General features: G+C 59.9%; 2 protein-coding genes across 3 annotated transcripts; one reads left to right on the forward strand and one right to left on the reverse strand.

The window, feature by feature from the left end:
* Nucleotides 1–218: 218 nt before the first annotated feature.
* On the forward strand, nt 219–4,554 carry FGF22 (fibroblast growth factor 22). Its single transcript, XM_074565421.1, is given in 4 exon segments — nt 219–480; nt 3,910–4,031; nt 4,033–4,193; nt 4,229–4,554. Coding segments are annotated over 4 exon segments (789 nt in total). The 3' UTR covers nt 4,473–4,554.
* Nucleotides 4,555–7,503: 2,949 nt separating this feature from the next.
* On the reverse strand, nt 7,504–16,580 carry RNF126 (ring finger protein 126). 2 transcript variants are annotated; one of them, XM_074565418.1, is made up of 9 exons: nt 16,463–16,580; nt 13,322–13,380; nt 11,777–11,840; nt 10,994–11,235; nt 9,688–9,756; nt 9,533–9,602; nt 9,193–9,286; nt 8,621–8,736; nt 7,504–8,378 (listed from the first exon to the last, which is right to left on the reverse strand). In XM_074565418.1, the coding sequence occupies exons 1-9, from the start codon at nt 16,535–16,537 to the stop codon at nt 8,229–8,231; spliced, it is 939 nt and encodes a 312-aa protein (XP_074421519.1). In that variant the 5' UTR covers nt 16,538–16,580; the 3' UTR covers nt 7,504–8,228. The 2 variants fall into 2 exon arrangements, with proteins under 2 accessions (XP_074421519.1, XP_074421520.1); XM_074565419.1 differs by lacking the exon at nt 16,463–16,580 and adding an exon at nt 14,199–14,404.
* Nucleotides 16,581–18,382: the final 1,802 nt, after the last annotated feature.

Raw genomic sequence — 18,382 nt, forward strand, 5'->3', positions numbered from 1 at the left:
CAGCCGGGGCCGGGGATGTGGGGCAGCCGTCGGGGCGCGGATTTATGAATGGGAAGCCCCGGCCCTCGGCCCCGCCCCGCCCCGCCCATTGGCCGCCGCGGGCCCCGCCCCGCCCCCCCGCCGGCTCGCCCCGCGCTCGGGCCGCCCGCGCCGTCGGGGCCGGTCGGCGCCGCCGCGGCCATGGCCCGTCGCCCGCCGCCCCGCCGCGCCCCGCCGCCATGAGGCGCGGGGGCCCCGCCGCCCTCGCCGCCTGCCTCGCCGGGGCGCTCGCCGTGCTGGCGGGGCCGGGGCCGGGGCCGGGGCCGAGGCCGGGGCCGGGGGCGGGCGGTGCCGCCTGGGGCGGCCGGCGGCCCCCCCGCAGCTACGACCACCTGGAAGGCGACGTGCGCTGGCGGCGGCTCTTCTCCGCCACCCGCTTCTTCCTGCGCATCGACGGCGGCGGCAGCGTGGAGGGGACGCGCTGGAGGGAGCGGCCGGGCAGTGAGTGGGGCCGGGACCGGGGAGAGCCGGGGCCCGGGGCGGAGGGGCCGCGGCAGAGGCCGGGCACGGGGCGGGGCGGGGGGGGGCGAAGGCTGGACGGAGGCGCCCCGGGACGGCGGCGGGACCCCGCTGTGCCCGGCCCCGGGGAGCTCCCGCAGCTCCTCCCGCCCAGCGACCAGCTCCTGGCGGGCGGCAGCCGCGGGTCCCCGCTGTCCCGTGGTCCCCGCTGTCCCCTCTGTCCCCTCTCTCCCCGCTGTCCCCTCTGTCCCCGCTGTCCCCTCTGTCCCTGCTGTCGTCTCTGTCCCCGCTGTCCCGTGGTCCCCGCTGTCCCCTCTGTCCCCTCTCTCCCCGCTGTCCCCTCTGTCCCCTCTGTCCCCTCTGTCCCCGCTGTCCCCTCTGTCCCTGCTGTCGTCTCTGTCCCCGCTGTCCCGTGGTCCCCGCTGTCACCTCTGTCCCTGCTGCCCCACGGACGGTGGCCGGGGCACGCAGCTCACTCGAGCACAGATGGCTCCGGCTGCCCTCACCCCCGGGAGCCCCTTTCCCGGGGCTCAGGAGCCATAAGAGGTGCGCGGGCACCGGCGCGCTCTGGCCGGGGACCTGGTGTCACTCTGCCAGTGCCTGGGGGTCCGACCCGAGGGGTCCCTCGCCCCATGTCATCTTGACAGTACAGACACAGGGGTGGCCTTTCGGGTTATCTTCATCCGGCACTGACTTCATCCCCCCAGATGCCATCGTTCCCCTTAAACGCACTGGGGAGGATGAAGGCTGAGGAGGAGGAGGGTCGGAGGAAGCTTCGGGGCGATGAGGGTCTCAGAACCGAGCATCCGTGGGGCTGGCACAGGAGAGCAGGGCAGCCCCGTCGAGGGGACGGCAGAGCACCCGCTGCCTGCAGAGCGGCTCGGGGCTCGGCACAGTCCGAGGGCAGGCGTGGACCGCAGGGACCCCTGTCGCGCAGGGACCCGGGAGGGCGCAGCCGGCAGCCCCCGCCGCAGCGCAGAGAGCGGGGCACTGGCTGCAGCCTCCCCCCGGGGCCGGGCAGCGCGTCTCAGGGGGGACGGAGAGGGCGAACGCTGCGGGACGGCGTTGCTGCCCAAGCTGTGCCGCAATCTGGGACTCGGGAAGAAGCCGGCAGGATTAGGCCTTCCCCTGGGGCTGGGGCTGGGGCTGGGGCTGCTCCACCCCGCAGCCCTCGGGAGCGGCCGGTGCGGCAGTGGGAAGGGGCGGCTGCGGGGGCCACGCCAGGGTCCCCGCACCAGCGGGGGTGCAGGAACCACCCGGCTGCTCCCGGCACCGGGGTCCTGCCTCGGCACCACGGCCACCTGCTCCTACCTGGGACCCTCCAAGTGACAACGCCGGGGGTCCTGAGGGGACATGGCACCCACGGTACGGCTGCAGCAAGGGCCAGGGCTGCGAGCCCAGCTCGGCACCCGTGGTATCAGCCCATTTTGTGCACTGGGTCCTGGCCCCCTGTGACAGGGAGGGTGACACCGGGCTGGCAGGGCAATGGCTGGATGGGGCGGGGGGGGGGATGCTGGGGGTGGGGGGATGCCCGAGCATCCCCGGGGGAGCCTGGCAGGGTGTTGGGGCTTGGGAAGGATGCCGTGGAGGGGAGCAGCATCCCCCAGCCCATGCCCCGTTGGCGGCAGGGGCTGCCCTGTCACCCCTCCGGCCGCAGGACGAGTGCTCCCAGCCCAGCCCAGGGAACCCTCTCGCGGTGTCAGAGGCTGTCGGGAGCCCCGACCGGGCGCGCTGCCAGCGCGGAACGCCCCAACATGTTCCCTGGGCCGTGTGGCGATGGTGCCTGGCAGGTGGAGCGGCTCCGGGCTGTCGCACGGGGCTCGCGCTGGTTATGGGCGCGGAGATAGAACCCGCGCTCGGGCTGGGCTCGGGCTACGCTCCGCGGCCCCCGCGGCAGCTGCCGGACCAGCCCCACTGGTGGCTGCAGACCCCCCCCTGCCCCAGCCTCCCCGGGACCCCGCTGGGGCTAGGGGTGTGAGAGTGGGAGCACTGGGAGGTGCCCCCAGGCTGCTCCCCCGCGCCTGCAGGGACCCGTTCCCCCCCCAGCAAGCCAGGTGGTGGCTGGGCACGGGCAAGCAGAGCACGGCAGTGCCGGCCGGAGCGCCGGGAACAGCGGCAGGGGGTTATTTTTAGACAAGGAGGAGTCCTTTGTTATAAATAGCAGCAGCTCCAGAGGGTGATCAAGTGGGATGGATTCGCGGGCGTTTGCTCGGCCCTTACCCACGGCTGCCGCGTGTCGGCACCTTCGCTGGGCCGGGCCCCGCGGGTCCCGGTGGGTGCCAGGGTGGGTGGGCTGGGCTGAAAACCCCCCTCCTACCCACTGCCCCACAGGAGCCGAACGCTGCGGAACCCTCACGCCGCCCCGGTGCCTTCTACACCCCGTCCGCTCCCAGCGAGGGCACGAGTGCCCCCAGGGAGGTGATGCCGGTGATGCCGGGGGGGGGTGCCCACTGTGGCTCCCGCTGCGCGGCCTGCGCCTCTGCCCACCGGAGATTCCTTCTTCCCCCCCAAGCAGCACCGTGGCCCCAGGGGCCAGCAGGGCTGGCGGCAGCGCTCCGGGCTGGCCAGGTTCGAGGCGGTGCAGGAATCCCGAGGCCCTGACGATGCTCTGGGTGTTTCCCCCATCGGAGCCGCTGGTCCGACCGCATGCCTTTGCCATTAGCGGCTGTGCCGGAGCTCAGCGTCCGGGCACACGCACGCCAGCCCCGCTGCGGCTTCACAGCCTGGCTGCAGCCACCTCCCCGGGCTTGTCCCCATGTCCTGCATCCCTCCTGCCCGTGGTGTGTGTCTGTCCGTGCTCGTGCCAGCTGGGCACGGCCCCGGCAGCCGCGGACAGCACCGTCCCGGCCCCATTCCTGCCCCCGCAACCCTCTGCCCAGGTGCCTCCGTCCACCGTAACGCGGCTGCGCGCCATCGCTCCCACCCCCGCGCACACTTTGCCCCTCGAGGGACATGCCAGCCTGGGTGCCAGGCGCCACGAGAGGCGGGTCGGGTCCCCAGGGCACCGCAGGCGCGTTCAGGACGGATACGCGGGCAGAACTGCCAAGGAGGGGAGGAGGATAAATGCCGGGTCGGCACCGGGCAGAGGCTGACGGCTCGTTCCAGGCGAGCGGAGGTTGTGCTTGGCATCGCTCCCGTGCAGCCCTGGCTCCTGGGAAGCGGCTGGGCCCTGGGGAGGAGAGGAGTAAAGATCAAATCCTCCCCGGATCAGAGGTTCCCACTCCGGCTCAGGCTGCAGCCCTTGCTCCCGTGTCCCTCTGGCTGCTCCGGCGCCGGGCGAGGGTCAGTGACCCCGTCTCTCCGGGGGGGCGGGGGGCACATTGCGGCCACAGACCCGGCATCGGGGCAGGGTCCTTCGGGGAGGTCGCCCTTCCCTCCCCTGGCTCACGGTGGCGCTTCCCTGTCCCGCAGGCATCGTCGAGATCCGGTCGGTGCGTGTGGGCGTCGTGGCCATCCGGGCGGTGCACACCGGCTTCTACCTGGCCATGAACAAGCAGGGGAGGCTCTATGGGTCGGTAGGTCGGACGCTGCCTCCCGGGAGGGACCGGACCGGGGTCAAAAGCGCAGGGCAGAGCTGGAACGGGGGGTCCCAAACCTGCTGGGACCCACGCCCAGGAGCAGGCTCCTGGTTTCCCACACCCTGACGTGCACCCACAGAGCCCCCTCTGCCCCCCGGGAACCGGGGAGGAGCCGGGGTCCTGCCCTATCCCGCTCTGGGGGTCCGGAGCAGGGCGACGACGGGTCCCGGCCGCCCCTCACCCCCTTCCCTCTCCTGCCAGAAGGAGTTCAGCCCCAACTGCAAGTTCACGGAGCGCATCGAGGAGAACGGCTACAACACCTACGCGTCGCTGCGCTGGCGGCACCGGGGCCGCCCCATGTTCCTCTCGCTCAATAGCAAGGGCAGGCCGCAGCGAGGGGGCAAGACGCGCCGGCAGCACCTCTCCACCCACTTCCTCCCCATGCTCGTCAGCTGAGCCCCGCCGGCGGCTCCGGACCGTGCTGTAGGAGAGAAAAAAAGAACAAAAAGAAAAAAAAATGGAAAAAAGGGTTATTTTATTTATGTATATATATTTTTTTTTTGGGGGGGCTATTTATTGTTTTGTTTTTAAATGCACGGCGGAGGATGGATGTGGAAGGCAGACGAGCCAGACGCGGCTCTCCCCACCGTCCCGGAGGCGTGGTGGAGCGCGGCCGCAGCGTGGCCACCGCGTGCCGGGGCCACCGCCATTGCACCCTGGCTCACACAGCCAGGCCCAGGTGGCCGGCACCGCGCTAACGGCATCTCTGCAGGGGCTGGGATGCGACGGCGGGTTGTATTTGTCTTGTGTCCAAGCACCTGTGGCAATTAAAGCTGTGTTCGTGGTACGGAACGGGGAGCTTTGGAGCTTCCATGGTGGGCTTGGCGCGGGCTGGGGGGTTGGATCCCCTGGGGTCCCTGCTGCTGCCGCTGCGGGGCCTGGCCGGTCCCCACCACGTCCAGCTCCTCCTCGATTCCCACCATCACCCCAACCCAAAACCTCACCTCCATGAAAACGCAGCGATGACCCTTCAGGGGCACCAAGGAGGGAGCAGGAAAAGGCAGGAAAAGCCCGGACCCTGCACTAGCGCTGCAGGAAAATGGCTCGCAGCAGAACTGCTCCGAGGGGGAGCATCCCCCGGGAGGAACCAGGCTCTGTGCAAGGAGATGTGGCTCTGGAGACCCAAAGGGACAAGGCGAAGGGGACAAGGGGTTGAGAGGGTCCCTGGTGCCAGAGCGAGAGCCCGGTTGCAGCTGAGCATCCCGCTGTGGAGGGCTCTGCGGGCCCCGGCCGGCGCCGGGCAGCACGGCAGGAGCCAGGGCAGACCCTGGGGCAGACGCAGCCCCGGGGCTACCCCTGGCTGGGGGGGGGGAGGTGGGATGCTGCTCCCCACCCATACGCAGACCCCGACTTAGGACATCACAAGCAGAAAGAGCCAGACCCGCTCTGGGGAACCCGTCCCCGGTGTGTTCCCCTGCGCCACAGACGCCCACTCAAGCTCTTGGTGCCCGATCCATGCCCTGGACCGAGACACGGAGCGGGGTGTCCAGCCTCCAACCCCCCCAGGCTGCAGCCAGCCCCCCCCCAGGCTGGTCCTGCCCCTCCAGCCCAGTCCTGCTCCATCCTCCCTGGCAGCGATGGAGCCGGGAAGGCGGCCGGCGGTGGGGACCAGCCCCTCGCCCCGAGGGAGCACAGCCAGAAATAGCACCCGTGCCTCGGCCCCCCCCGGCCAGGGCACGTTCCTGCGCCGCTCTCGGCGAGGCACCGCAACCTGGTCACTTTGTCACGTCAGAGCTGAGCCATGGCCCCAGCGAAAAAAAAAACAACCACCAAACTCGTTCCATTTCTTACCCAACCAGCTCCAAAGGAGGCTGCGAGAGGGAACAGCCACCGCGTTAACTGTGTGGTGACCGCAGCGGGCACCGGCCCCAGCCAGGCGGCAGCAGCCACGCACCCACTGCGGGCTCTGCTTCGTCCACTTGACACCCACCCCGGGCACTGCCCACACCTGAGGAATCGCCTCCCAAGCTCCAGCGGAGCCGGGAACCCCATGTGGCGGGAGAAGGATGGTTTTTCCAGGTCTCCTGGGCTGCATTTCGGTGACTGAACAGCAAAGCCTTCCCTTGGTGCCAGCCCAGCCCACGGGCACACGCAGCCAGGGACCTTCCTGCTGCCACCCACCTCCTGAACCCAGGATCCCCGTGGCAGAAGCTTCTGGCTCAACCTGGCTATTAACCCTGATATACCAGTCCTGAGATAAACCCTCGTCCCGCAGGCATCCGCCCGCCCAGATGAAAGGCGCCGCTGGGCTGCCCTGGCAAAGCCGAGGAGGAAAAACATTCCAGGAGAGTTGCTCAGTGCCGGCCCCATGGCCCCGGCAGGTTTGGCAAAGGCTGTTGCCATCCTCGCTGGGGACGTTTTCTCCCAACAAACCACCTCTTCTCGTATTCCGAAATGGCTTGAGAAATGCCAAACAAGCCGCCTGCTTTTCCCCTCCTACAGGAGGAACATCCCTTCCTCAAGAGCTCTTGGGAAGAGGGGCCAGGCCCTGGGGAAAGGCCGCTTTGAAGGGACACCGAGAGCCAGGGAGGGAGCCCAGCACCTTCCCCAGCCACTCCCAGCCCCTCAGTTGCCCCAAAACGCCGGAGAAGAGGCAGGGAGGCTCCCAAGCCCTCGAACCCTCCAGCCATCCCACCCAGCAGGGTCCCAATCTCCTGTTCTGGTGTCTGTCACAGCAAGGTCCCCACAGGCGGCGTGGAACACACAGCGCTGGCACAAAAAACAGGCTTACGGGGTCAGGGAGACGCGACTGCCCCAAGTCCCTGCAGGAGAAAGGGACAGCAGTTGACATCCGTCCCACACCAGCCGGGCCAGCACCGCGGAGCCACGTCACTGAGGCAGCAGGTAGGTCACTGCCCGCTCCGGTCACATTCTTCTCATTCTCCAGCCTCCAGCTCTGTGACAGAAACTGAGTCACAAACACACCTGGATATTTGTCTCTCTGTCCTTTTTTTTTTAATCATCTGTATTTTAAGTAGTTTTGAAATACACTTTTTCTCCAAAATGTTGTTTTTCCTGTTATGTTATTCGATCACAATGATATTTGCCTGGTCCTTGCTCCGGTGCACGCCCCGTCCTGATGGCGACACGGTGGAAAAGTCGGCTCAGGCTGCGAGAAGTGCGGGACTGCAACAGGGAGAGGGCGTAAAAAAAAATAAAATACAAAAGACCAGGCAAGGATGCTTTCAGTCGCCATCCTGCAGCCACCGCTCAAGGACCCGCAGGTTGGAGACACGCAAACGGGTGCTGGTTGTGTCAGAGCCGGGTGCCCGGAGCTCGCAACCCCCCCTCGGCGGGGCCGAGGGCTCGCACAAGCCCGAGGGCTCGCACAAGGCCAGCCTGCCCGGGGGCGAAAGGGCCCAGCTCAGCACAGCAGCCTCCAGAGAGCTTACCCTGTAGTTTTCCTCAAATCATGCATAACGTCTCGTTGAGCTGAAACGTCCATTTATTTTTTTTTTTTTTAACAGCAGTAATAATTTAAAATTATAAAAACCCTTTCAGTGTCGAGTATCGGAAGGGTGAGGTTACAAAGGAAAAAAAAATAAATGGGACTGGAGATGGGGAAGGGAAGGATGACGGGGTCTATTTTCAAGAGTTCATGTTTTCAGTGACAACTATTGGCCCTCCCCAGCTGGAGACCCTGGGGAGGGAGGCAGTATCATTTTAAAGACTTCAATCTCCAAAGCAGAAGAGATAGAATCCAAGGGGAGGAAGAGGAGGAGGAGGAGCAAAAAGAAAGAAAGAAAGGAAGGAATCTCAAATTCCAAAACCATACAAACAACCTTTCCATTCAGAATCGCAACCGCCAGCCCAGCGCCTCGGCCTTCCCCTCTGCGGAGCGCAGCAGCCTTTCACTGCAACGGTTCAAAGTCCACGCGGCAAATGGATGATTTTATTAATAGACAGAGCTCTTCCCCCCCCCCCCCCGCCACCACCACCCCACCCCCGTCACAGAACTCGAGGCTTCTCATCTCCGAAGGACCCAGAGTCTCCATGTCTTCAGAACTCAAAAGGGAATTCTGGGGGCGCTGCTTCCCCCCGCTACCCCCCCACCTCGCTCTGCTCTGGAAGCCCCTTTTCGTTGCTTACTTTGGCTGGGGAGGGAGGAGGGACAATGGAGAGGGCCCCGGGGACAGAGGGTTAGATTAAGATTCATGAGTTGTTCGATGAGTTCTCGTTACTAGGCGAGCTGGAGGAAGAGGAGGAGGAGGATGACGAGAAGTTCATCCCCGTGAGTCCTGGGGGGTTTGTGGCAGTGTTTTGTCCACTTAAGCTTTTCCGGCACACGGGACACGTGTCATGCTTCGGAGAGCAGACAAAAACAAAACAAGAAACATGGGAAACAGGATTAGAAACACGATACAGGAACGGCACTCAAGGAAAAGGCTAGGATGACACTCCTTCCTCTGATCAAAGGCTGCTCATGCTTAGGCCTCATCACGGAGGTAGGAAAATATTCACAGAGCAGAACAGAACCACCAAGAAACAACCCCCCCCCTGCAAAGTGATACAAAGCCCAGGTCACCCCCTCGGGCGGCACCAACCTGCTCCAGCCAAGGGACTATACAGCTGTTGTGGAATAGGTGATTGCAGGGTAACTGCCGGACGTTTTCACCGACTGTATAGTCTTCTTTACACACAGGACACTCTAACCCAGAATCTGTGTCATAAAAGGAAACCAAAGCACAGCTGAGCTGCAAAGGAGGGAATGACACTCCAAGCACCTGACTCGGGGGTCCCACCTCCGTTTCCCCTTCTCCCACTGCTGCCCCCACCACTGCCTCCCCCCCGCAGAGGGAAGCGCGTTGTTTTCCAGTTCCTACCCCCACCTCTCCCCGCCCTGGGTTTGCTTCTTTGTTCCCTTCCCCTGCTGCTCTGCATCTCTGTCCACCCCAAACTCCTCACAACAGTTTGCCTCCCCAGGGCAAAGCCACCCCGTCCCACACTGCTCTTTTTTGTGCGCACGTATAACCCAGCAACACTTCACCTGTCTGCCTCTTTGAAATGTTGTAGGCCTTGAAGGTACTGGCAGACCAAATTAAAATCCCAAGAAAACGTTAAACGGAACTTTTCAGAGAGCTCTTTGTGAAGGATTCCCTGGAGGAGATATACATACCTACGTGTTCCTGTGCGATCTGTATGGTGGGGAGGGCCTGGATCTTTTCTTTGTCTGCTGGCGGCGGTCCAGTGTTTTCAAACTGATTTAGTAACTGAAAAAAAAAAAAAAAAAAAACAAGAGGCCGCAGAAGGCAGAAAGAAGATGTGAGCTCAGCCGCACACAGAACCTGTTCGTTTCTTGAGCCAGCGCGCTTGAACCCCACACGGCCTGCACTGCGGACCCGCTCTCCCATTTCTCCCCCTTCAGTGGATGCCCCCCCCCCGCATCATAACACGCGCTGACGGTGTTGCAGCACCACACGAGAGGCCAGGAGACAACATTCTAACACCAGTTTTACCTGTGTAATAATTGCATCCAAGCCGTTGGCACCCCACGCGTAGTCCATTGGATTTGAATGCAAGACTCCCCTTTAAGAATAAGGACAACAATTAAATCCGACTGGGAGCAGGGACAAGAACACTGGCAGAAAGAGCAGTACATCGTCCAACTCACCAAGGACCTAGTCCTAGGTTAGGTATCGTTGTAGGTGCAATAATTCCATTGACCAGCTGCTGGATAATTCTGAAAGACAAGAAAACCGGGATTATGTACGAATTAGTGTCCACCAGCCCAGAAACCCGACACGGAAGGAGTGGGTAAATACGCTAAATACTGTCACACCATCAGGGGCGAAAGGAAAAATATCCTGCAGCAATTGCACCTTATGAACTGATTATTCCTTGATAAAGAGAAATTCCAATATTGTATTTAAGGGGATAATTTCTGACAAAGCTGTCCAGTGGCTCTCCAAGATGCAGCTAAAGAAACATTAGTCGTCTTCTCCGGTGTTTTCTCTCATTTCCCCTCACACCAAATACATACTTCCTTATTGCAGGCTTAACGGCCAAAGCCCCCAGGCAGACTGTAGCCCCCCCGCCACTGTGCTCAGGTGAAATGGCCACTATAGACCGTATCCTGGTTTGAGGTAAAACAGAACCAACCTTCCATTCAGGAATTTTACTTCTTAGCTAGGCCTCTTCTAACTCTCTGAAATTAAGGTCAGCTAATTTCGTTACTTGCCCCATTGGAGGGTGGGACATGGAAAAGCATAGAGGGGTCCCACCTGCAGGGAGGAGCGGACAGGAGAGGTGACCCAAAAATGACCAACAGGGGTATTCCATCCCATCTGCCCCATGCTCAGCATAAAAGCTGAGGGATCAAAGGGTCAATGCTCTTCCTTCAGTGGCTGATGTCTGAGGAGGACCCTGTCTGTTCGTCTGCCTTTGATCCCAATTTGTGAGTTCCTGACTCCATCTGTGGAATCCAGTTCCCACCCGTCGCTGAGTCCAGCCTGGGACTTCCCCAGTGCCTGCCGGTGACATCATCCTGGGAGCTTAGTACGGTTTTGTATATACTGTATCTATTGCATCATTTTCCTTTTTTATTTCATTATTAATATTTCATTAAAGTAGTTTAGTTTCTTCTAAACTCATAAATCTCTCTCTCTCCCCCTCCTCCCCGTGTACAAGAGGTCGTGGGGGAGCATCTGTCGCCGGCCATTGGCCAATACCACGACAGACTGAAGGCAAGAGTTTGCCAGCAGCTGCAGGCCCAGCTGGACCATCCAGCGGCGTGAGTTCACGCGACAAAGCTGGGCACCTACAGAGGAGTCGCACTGGACAGGCGTGCTCAGGAGCACGGCTCTCCAAGAGATTGCCTCTCAAAGTGATGAGAAAATTAGATGGGCTCATTTTCAGACAAGTCTTATCAGTGAAAAATAGCGGGGCTTCCTCCCCAAGAACCTGGCAGTTGCTCTCACCCTTCCAGCGTGGGAACTCCCTCGTGCCTGCCAGCGGCACGGCGTGTGGCGAGACGGGCTCGGGGCTGCCTGGCACCGTATCGGTGCCGAGACTGATGTTCTCGCTCCCTCCGGTTTTCGGAGTCCCTGTTGTCTTCCGACTGCACATTGGACCCGAAAGGAAACTCAAAGCTGTCATCAAAGATCCCGAAGGCAAATTGGCCGTAGCCCTGCGGCAAGGTGAATAAGTGCTGATCCACGTTCTGGGAGGGAGAGAATTCAGGGAACAGATTGTAACAAGGAAAGAAAGAGCCCTGAGCTTCCACAGCTGGTATTTCACCAGCCTTCCAACAAAGACTCCTCTCTGCAGATCCATAGCGGCTCACAAGCCTCGCTGGACACAGGTGGATCAGGGCACGCTCAGAAGCGGCTTAGTGAGGAACAGACACAGACTGAAACTACATACGAAGGTAAGAAATGACTACAGCTTCCCTGGTTTCTCTTTCGCTGCTGCGTGTAACTGCTGCCTTTTAAGCTGAGGCTACTGCATAGCAACACACCCAGCCAGCCCACTACACCCCGGCTTAGCCCCCTCACAACAAGAATAAGCTACAAGTGACAGTCCTATTAAAAACACACAGTAAAAATACGACATGCAGAGATTTCAGGAGCAGCATGTGGACGACGTTAATCCTTTCCTAAGTTTTGTCATAATCCAGGGAACATTTAACCAATGCACTAACGGAAAAATACTTCAACCCAATGGCAAAGCAGAAAGCGTTGGAAGAGATGGAGAGGACTCACCTCAAAGGGATGCCTGCTCTGATCGCTGGTTGATGTGGAGGAGCTGGTCTCATTGTCAGCGTTCCTGTGAAGAATGAAGAGCATTGCTAAGAGAGCGCTCAGAAGGGTGCTACGAAAAGATTTTCCTGGCAGAGGGGAGCGAGGGACATGAGTTTGACAGGAAAAGCAGACAATACAGCTGCTCGGTAACAGCACTCAGAACGCGAGTGATTCATTCTTGGGCCGAGCCAGAGCTCAAAGGGACCTCGGAGGTCTGCTCACCCCCTCTTCCGCCCAGGGCGGGGCCAGCTCCATATGGAAACCAGTCCACCTTCAGCTGCTGATCTGCTAATTGTCCAGATCAAGTGTCATTTTTCCCTCCCCGCAACTCCCATTTTCCCACATCTTCATCCATCTCTCCCCACCCTTTTGTATTCTGATTTTATGAAGCTGCGGCGAAGTGACCGAACCCCGATGTCAAGCAAGGATTCCCTACACAATCCACCTCAAACAAGCCAGCTAATCCTCTGGAGCACCAGGAAGAGAAGACTTAAGGTACAAACCCTGATCACTATGACCCAAACGTGCTTAAGTCTAATCTTGAATCAAAGGAACTTCTCTATTGCAGGGGCATGTGACCAAACGGGACAGATTATCAGGAAAACTCCTAATGCTGTTAGACTTCTGCTTTCGGAGAGCTGCAGGAACACTTACTGCTCAGTACCCAGGCCTACCCTTTGACGTTCGTGGTAAGAAAACCCAAAGGTTCAGTGATTACGCGACTCTCCCAAGGTCACAGCAAGTCACCAATACAGGGAGGATTAGACAGGATTCATTTTCAGCCTCTAAGGTTGGCGTAGTCAGACCAAACGTCACCTCGGCAGTTCAGAAACCTCAAGCTGTAAAGAACACCTCTCTCGGCAGCTCAGTCTGCCCCGGCACTCAACGTCCGCCTGCGCGCTGCCTGTCCCAAAGCCAGTCACAGCCAAGGTCCAGCAAATGCGTCCCAAACATTTGAAGACATTTCTTGTACTCCTGCCCGTTCTGACACCGCCAGAGAGCAGTCCCACGGCTGAGTCAGCAGTAAAGCACGTGAACGCAGATCTCCGCTCCAGCGCGGAGTCCAAAGTCTCAGTCAAAATGTTCCGCCGTTTGTAATCCAAACTAAGTTATTAAATTATACACTGAAGCATACGTACACTCGCCATTCCGCAGATTCCTCTCTCAGAGGGTTATCTCTACCCTGATGACTCAAACCAGTCCAGAGCTACCACATGCCACGGGGAAAGCCTCTCCAGCGCTTTTTTTTTGTTTGTTTTAAATCAACCCACTCCTCCCCCACCCTTTACATGCAACGAATGACACTCAGCATTCCCGTGGCCGATTTACCTGTTGATGCAAACTATGCAAATTAAGCTCTATATACCCATAGTGAAGAAAGACGAGCCAAATATTGGGCAGAAGTAAAAAAAAAAATGGTGTATTCAGCATCTAATGTTGCCCTTTACCCAGAAAAAGGAAAAGACTGAGTTTATTCCAGCAATAGCCTTTGGGGCAGCACATTACCTCGGCTCTTCGGGAAGTTCTTCGATAAAACCAGATTCACACCGTGGGCAAATATAGTCCTGCGGGAGAAGAAATACTGAATGAGAAGAGAAAGTGGTAAGTAAAAGCTGCAAAGAGTGCCTTCAGTGTGATGGGGTGGAAGAATCCAGCAGCCCGTCGTCCCAAACGCATGCCACGATTACAGAGCCAGAAAGAGCCCAAACCACTGATATTTGCCTTCACTAGCCTGGTGAGGCAAATTGTTAGGCTTGAGCCTGTTTGGAACTTGGCCTTAGAAAAGCTTTGGATAACACTAGTTAATCCCCAGTAGCGACAAAGCATTAGATAACATCTGATGCAGCTCTGGGTGAAGTGAAAGCAAAACCACCAGCCTTCCCAGAAGAGCAGCACTCAGACACCAGTTTTGAAATAGCTGTGTGTTCTGGGGGCCTTTCCCCCCCCTCAAGGGGCCAAACCGTCCTAATGAAAGAACCAAGGAGGGAATTGCAGCACAGGCTAATCACAGCGTCACTGGCGCTTGGGAAGGGCTGAATGGAAAGCTGTTCCTAACTCAGCCTCGGGTTCACAACACACAGAGGTCACGGAGACACAAGAGGGTCATTCTGCAACGCACAATACCAGAATTTTACACTCCCACGCTCAACGCTCATTACAGAAAGCTACTGCCACCCTTGTGGCCTTTAACACCGGAGAGTGAATATCTGGGAATAAACAGCCCCTGTGTGCAGAAGCAGGATTCCTTGGGAGTTTGTGACAGTCCCTTTTCCTCACAATTCTGGGGCTAGCGAATAATTTCTACGCCACAACCACACTGTCGTAGCGAGCAGCAGCCCCGAACGCTTAAGATCCTGAGAGGAAATTGCTTCACTTTTCAGACCTCAAGAAGAAGCAGCATCACGCAGCACCGCCAAGTCAGAAGAGGAAGCGCCAGACCCCGTACCTAACCCCAGCCGCAGCGGAACAGCCACGGTGGGCAAACACAACCGCCCAAAACCCTGTGCTGGGCTCAGCGTGGAAGAAATTGAAGAGCTTCTAAAAATAATGCTACTTCCCTTTACTACTGCTCCATTTGAATTGGCACAGGCCCTTACACAAAGTCAGTGGATTCCCCCAAAGAGGAGGGGATGCCAGCCGCATGGGGTTGCGCCGATAAGACATCTGGGATCGCTCCTCCAGCCACCACAGAAACAAACGCCCGATAAGGCCCCAGCACAAGGCGTCAACGCCAGCGGAGCCGCTCACGCGCTGCCCCTGCCCAGCGAGATAAGGAAGCTCCAAACACCAGGACCCAGAAAACAGACTCGGAGACGCTGCTGCTCCCTCTTCCGCGCAGGGCTCTTTAGATCGGCGATTGTGAAATAACTGGGTCTACGCAATTTACACAACGTTTGATGTCAAGAACGTTTCTACACCATCCAAATTCTTCTCAGAGTTGGTTACCGGCACACGGGAACTCCTGTGTCAGGCACAGACAGTCAGACCAATTGCCTCTGCCTTTGAAACACCCCCTTGCTGGTTTACTTTCCACCAGTTTGCCACTGGGGTAAATGATGACGGTAGCCACCCTCGAGCGGTGAGCAACTTACTCCTCTCAACTCTCCTATTTAAGGGAAGCTTTTTTGTGTGTTTGCGCTTACAGACCACTCTGAACACAGGGATCAGCAAATTCCTCTGCAGCTGGAACCGCACAAATGTCAAAGTTTGCTGTTTCTCAGGCTGTTTGAGCCACTCCTTTTGCAGCACACGCTGCGGTATCTCCAGTAGCTCGGTCCGCAAACAGTAAGTGAAACCAAGTGAACTTGGACCCCCAAAACAAGTTCATTAACTAGCAATTAACTAGACCTGAATCAACAAAAGCAGTTGTCCGCTCCCTTACCACCGTTCCGTGCGTTCGCTACCAGATGTTCTCTGCTGCCACGAGCCCAACACTGGGTGTTTAAACAGAAATAAACGACCGATATTTCTAAGTTACAGCCTTCAGCTCCCAAGCCGCTTTCCCCGGCCCGTCTACGTATTCAGCAGGAGCATTATCAAGAGTTTTGTCCTCACACTCCAACACAAGCTATGAGATTTACCAGCAAGGCCTGCCCTCGCCCAACCAGTAAGACCAACCGAGAGGGCGAAAGGACAAACAGCACGTCACCAAACCAAACCGACGGCCAAGTCTAATCAACCACGGCAGAGAGACACCTATGCTCACAAGTGCGTGGCTTTTAAAATTCAATAAACGTTAACAAAAAGCAATGCCTTATTCTGACAAGACGTTGTGAAAAGTTCCGGGACAAATAAGAGACTGGCAGGATCCGCCAAATCGAATTTAACACCCCACAACATTTAGCAGGAGACCGGCAGAAGACCTCGCCGTAGCCCACCACGGTGCTCCAGCCAGTGCCTTTCCAATGCTCCGTTTCTACCGGGAAAACAGGACCCCGAACAAGTGGGGGTTTCCCCTGCGATCAAAGCCCCGCTGCCCGAGCGCTGGAGGTGGAACAGGGCGGGGGGGGGGGGGGGGGGGTACGGTCATTTCTGCCCTGGCCTACGGTACGATCACCTGCGATGCGTCCCTCACGCTCCTACACATCCCACAGAGAGACACAAGCGACCTTCCCGCCCCCGCCACCCCGCGGGGTTCGCCCCGAACAGGGAACGGGGGTGCGGGTACCCGAGCCCGGGGGTGTCACACGCACCCCCACACCGGCAGGGCCGGAGGCGGCCCGGGCCCGCCACCCCCCACCCGCCCCGGGGCAGGGCTGCTCAGGGGGTCCCCCCCGCACCGGGCCGAGAGGGGCAGGGGACCCCCTCCCCACTGGGCTCTGGCCCCACCGGCCGCTTCCCCTCAGCTGACGGCCCCCCTTCGCCCCCAGCGCCGCCATTTCCCCGCTCCGTCCCCCCCCAGCCCCTCCTAACGTCCCCCGCGAACCCCAACCGCCACACGCCCCCCCCGGAGCCTTCACCCCCGCCTCTCCTAAGGCCCCCCCCCGCACCCCAGGCCCCCCGGTCGTCCCCACCCGCCCGGAGGGCCCAGCCCGGCCCCCCCAGGCCTCACCCCACGTGCCCGGACAGCCAGGGACCCCCACCCGCGCCCCAGTCCCTCCCCCTCACGCCGCCCCGGACCGCGGCCAGGCCCCCACCCCCTCTCACGGGCAGGCGCGGGGCGATTTCGGCGGAGCAACAGTGGCAGAAGAACCGTCCCGGCTGCGGTGAAGCCTCCGCCATCTTAAACCCCCCCCCCCCCCCTTCCCCGCCACCGCCTCACCCCGCCCCGCCCAGCGACGCGCGGCGCAGGGACGACGGCGGCCGAGCGGGGACAAGGGGCGGCCGAAACGCGGAAAGGGGCGGGGCGAAAAGCCACGGGGGAGGTGTTGATTGGGCGGTGCTTGGGAAGGGGGCGGAGCTCAGGGTATATAAGGGGGCGGGCGTGGGGCGCGGCGGCCATTACTGTGTTGCCGGGAACTGGGGTTCAGTGGTGTCTCTGTTACCCGTAGGCCCACTGTACCCTGGCTTTAAAATTTCAGCTCAAAAATTGAATTTTATTGTATTTTTTAAAAGAGAGGAAAAAGGAGATGGGTAGAGATTCCCTCCCCCTCCCCCAAATGAAGGGAAAGTGGCTTTTCCTGTGAAAATCCTAATATTGGCTTAAAGTTGCAATAGCCGCGAAGGAGCAGGGGCGTTAAATTTCACCAAAAGCTTCCCAAGCGGGGTGTTTTCCCTTCAGATCTCCCCGTGGATGTCGGTTTTGGGAGGGGTGGGAGATGAAATCTTTCTATTTTTTTGGGTTCCTTCCCCGGTTGAGCTCCTTGGGGTGACTCAGAAATGGGCTGGGGGTACGGCCATGGCGCCGCCTGCCCGGGGTGTGCTGGAAATCCCATGGAGGGCTCGGTTCAAGCCCGGCCCGTTCCTGATGGTGCGGCTTTTGGGTGTACACGGGGTCCGCGTGGTCCTCACCAAAGTCCCTGGCACTGGGGGGCCAGCGCTGCGGCACCGTCAGGCTGGGCTGTGGGGTTTGAGGGTTTTGGGGCTGTGGGGTTTTAGGGGTTTCTGCACAGTGAAGTTATGGGGTTTCAGGGTCTTGGGGTGGTGGGAGTTCGGGGCTGTGGGGTTTTGGGGTTTCAGGGTGGTGGGGGTTCGGGGCTGTGGGGTTTGAGGGTTTCTGGGTGGTGACACCGGTGGTCCCTGACCCTGGGGGGCCAGCGCTGCGGCACCACCAGGTTGGGCAGTGGGGTTTGCGGTGGCGTTGGAGGATTGCAGGGCTGTGGGGTTTCGGGGGTTCTGCATGGTGAAGTTTTGGGGTTTCTGGGTGGCGGGGAGGCTGCGGGATGGGGTTTGGGGGCTTGAGGGTGGCAGGGCTGCAGGGTTTTGGGGTTCGAGGGTGGTGGGGCCGCAGGGTTTTGGGGTTTCTGTGTGGTGGGGCTGTGGGGTTTGGGGGCTGGAGGGCGGCAGAGCTGTGGGGTTTGGGGATTTCTGCGTGGTGGGGCTGCAGGGTGTGGGGGGTGCTGGGTGGTGGGGTTTCAGGACTGCAGGGTTTTGGGTTTCAAGGGTGGTGGGGCTGTGGGGTTTTGGGGTGGTGGGGGTTCAGACTGTGGGGTTTTGGGCTTTCTGTATGGTTGGGGCTGTGAGTTTTGGGGTCTCGGGGTGGTGGGGGTTCAGGGCTGTGGGGTTTTACGGTTTGAGGGTTGTGGGGCTGTGGGGTTTTGTGGGGTTCTGCATGGTGAAGTTGTGGGGTTTTGGAGGTTCTGCGTGGTGGGGAGGCTGCGGGATGGTGGGGTTTGGGGGCGGGAGGGTGGCAGGGCTGCAGGGTTTTGGGGTTCAAGGGTGGTGGGACTGTGGGGTTTTTGGGGTTTCTGTATGGTGGAGATTCAGACTGTGGAGTTTTGGGGTTTCTGAATGGTTGGGGCTGTGAGGTTGTAGGGTGCTGGGGTGGTGGGCATTCAGGGCTGTGGGGTTTTGGGGGTTGAGGGTTGTGGGGTTGCAGGGTTTTGGGGTTTCTGTATGGTGGAGCTGTGAGGTTTTGGGGTGGTGGGGTTTTGGGGTTGTGGGGTTTTGGGGTTTCTGGTGGTGACA

This window comes from Larus michahellis, chromosome 23 (genome assembly GCF_964199755.1).
Source record: "Larus michahellis chromosome 23, bLarMic1.1, whole genome shotgun sequence".
Classification (NCBI taxonomy): Eukaryota; Metazoa; Chordata; class Aves; order Charadriiformes; family Laridae; genus Larus; species Larus michahellis.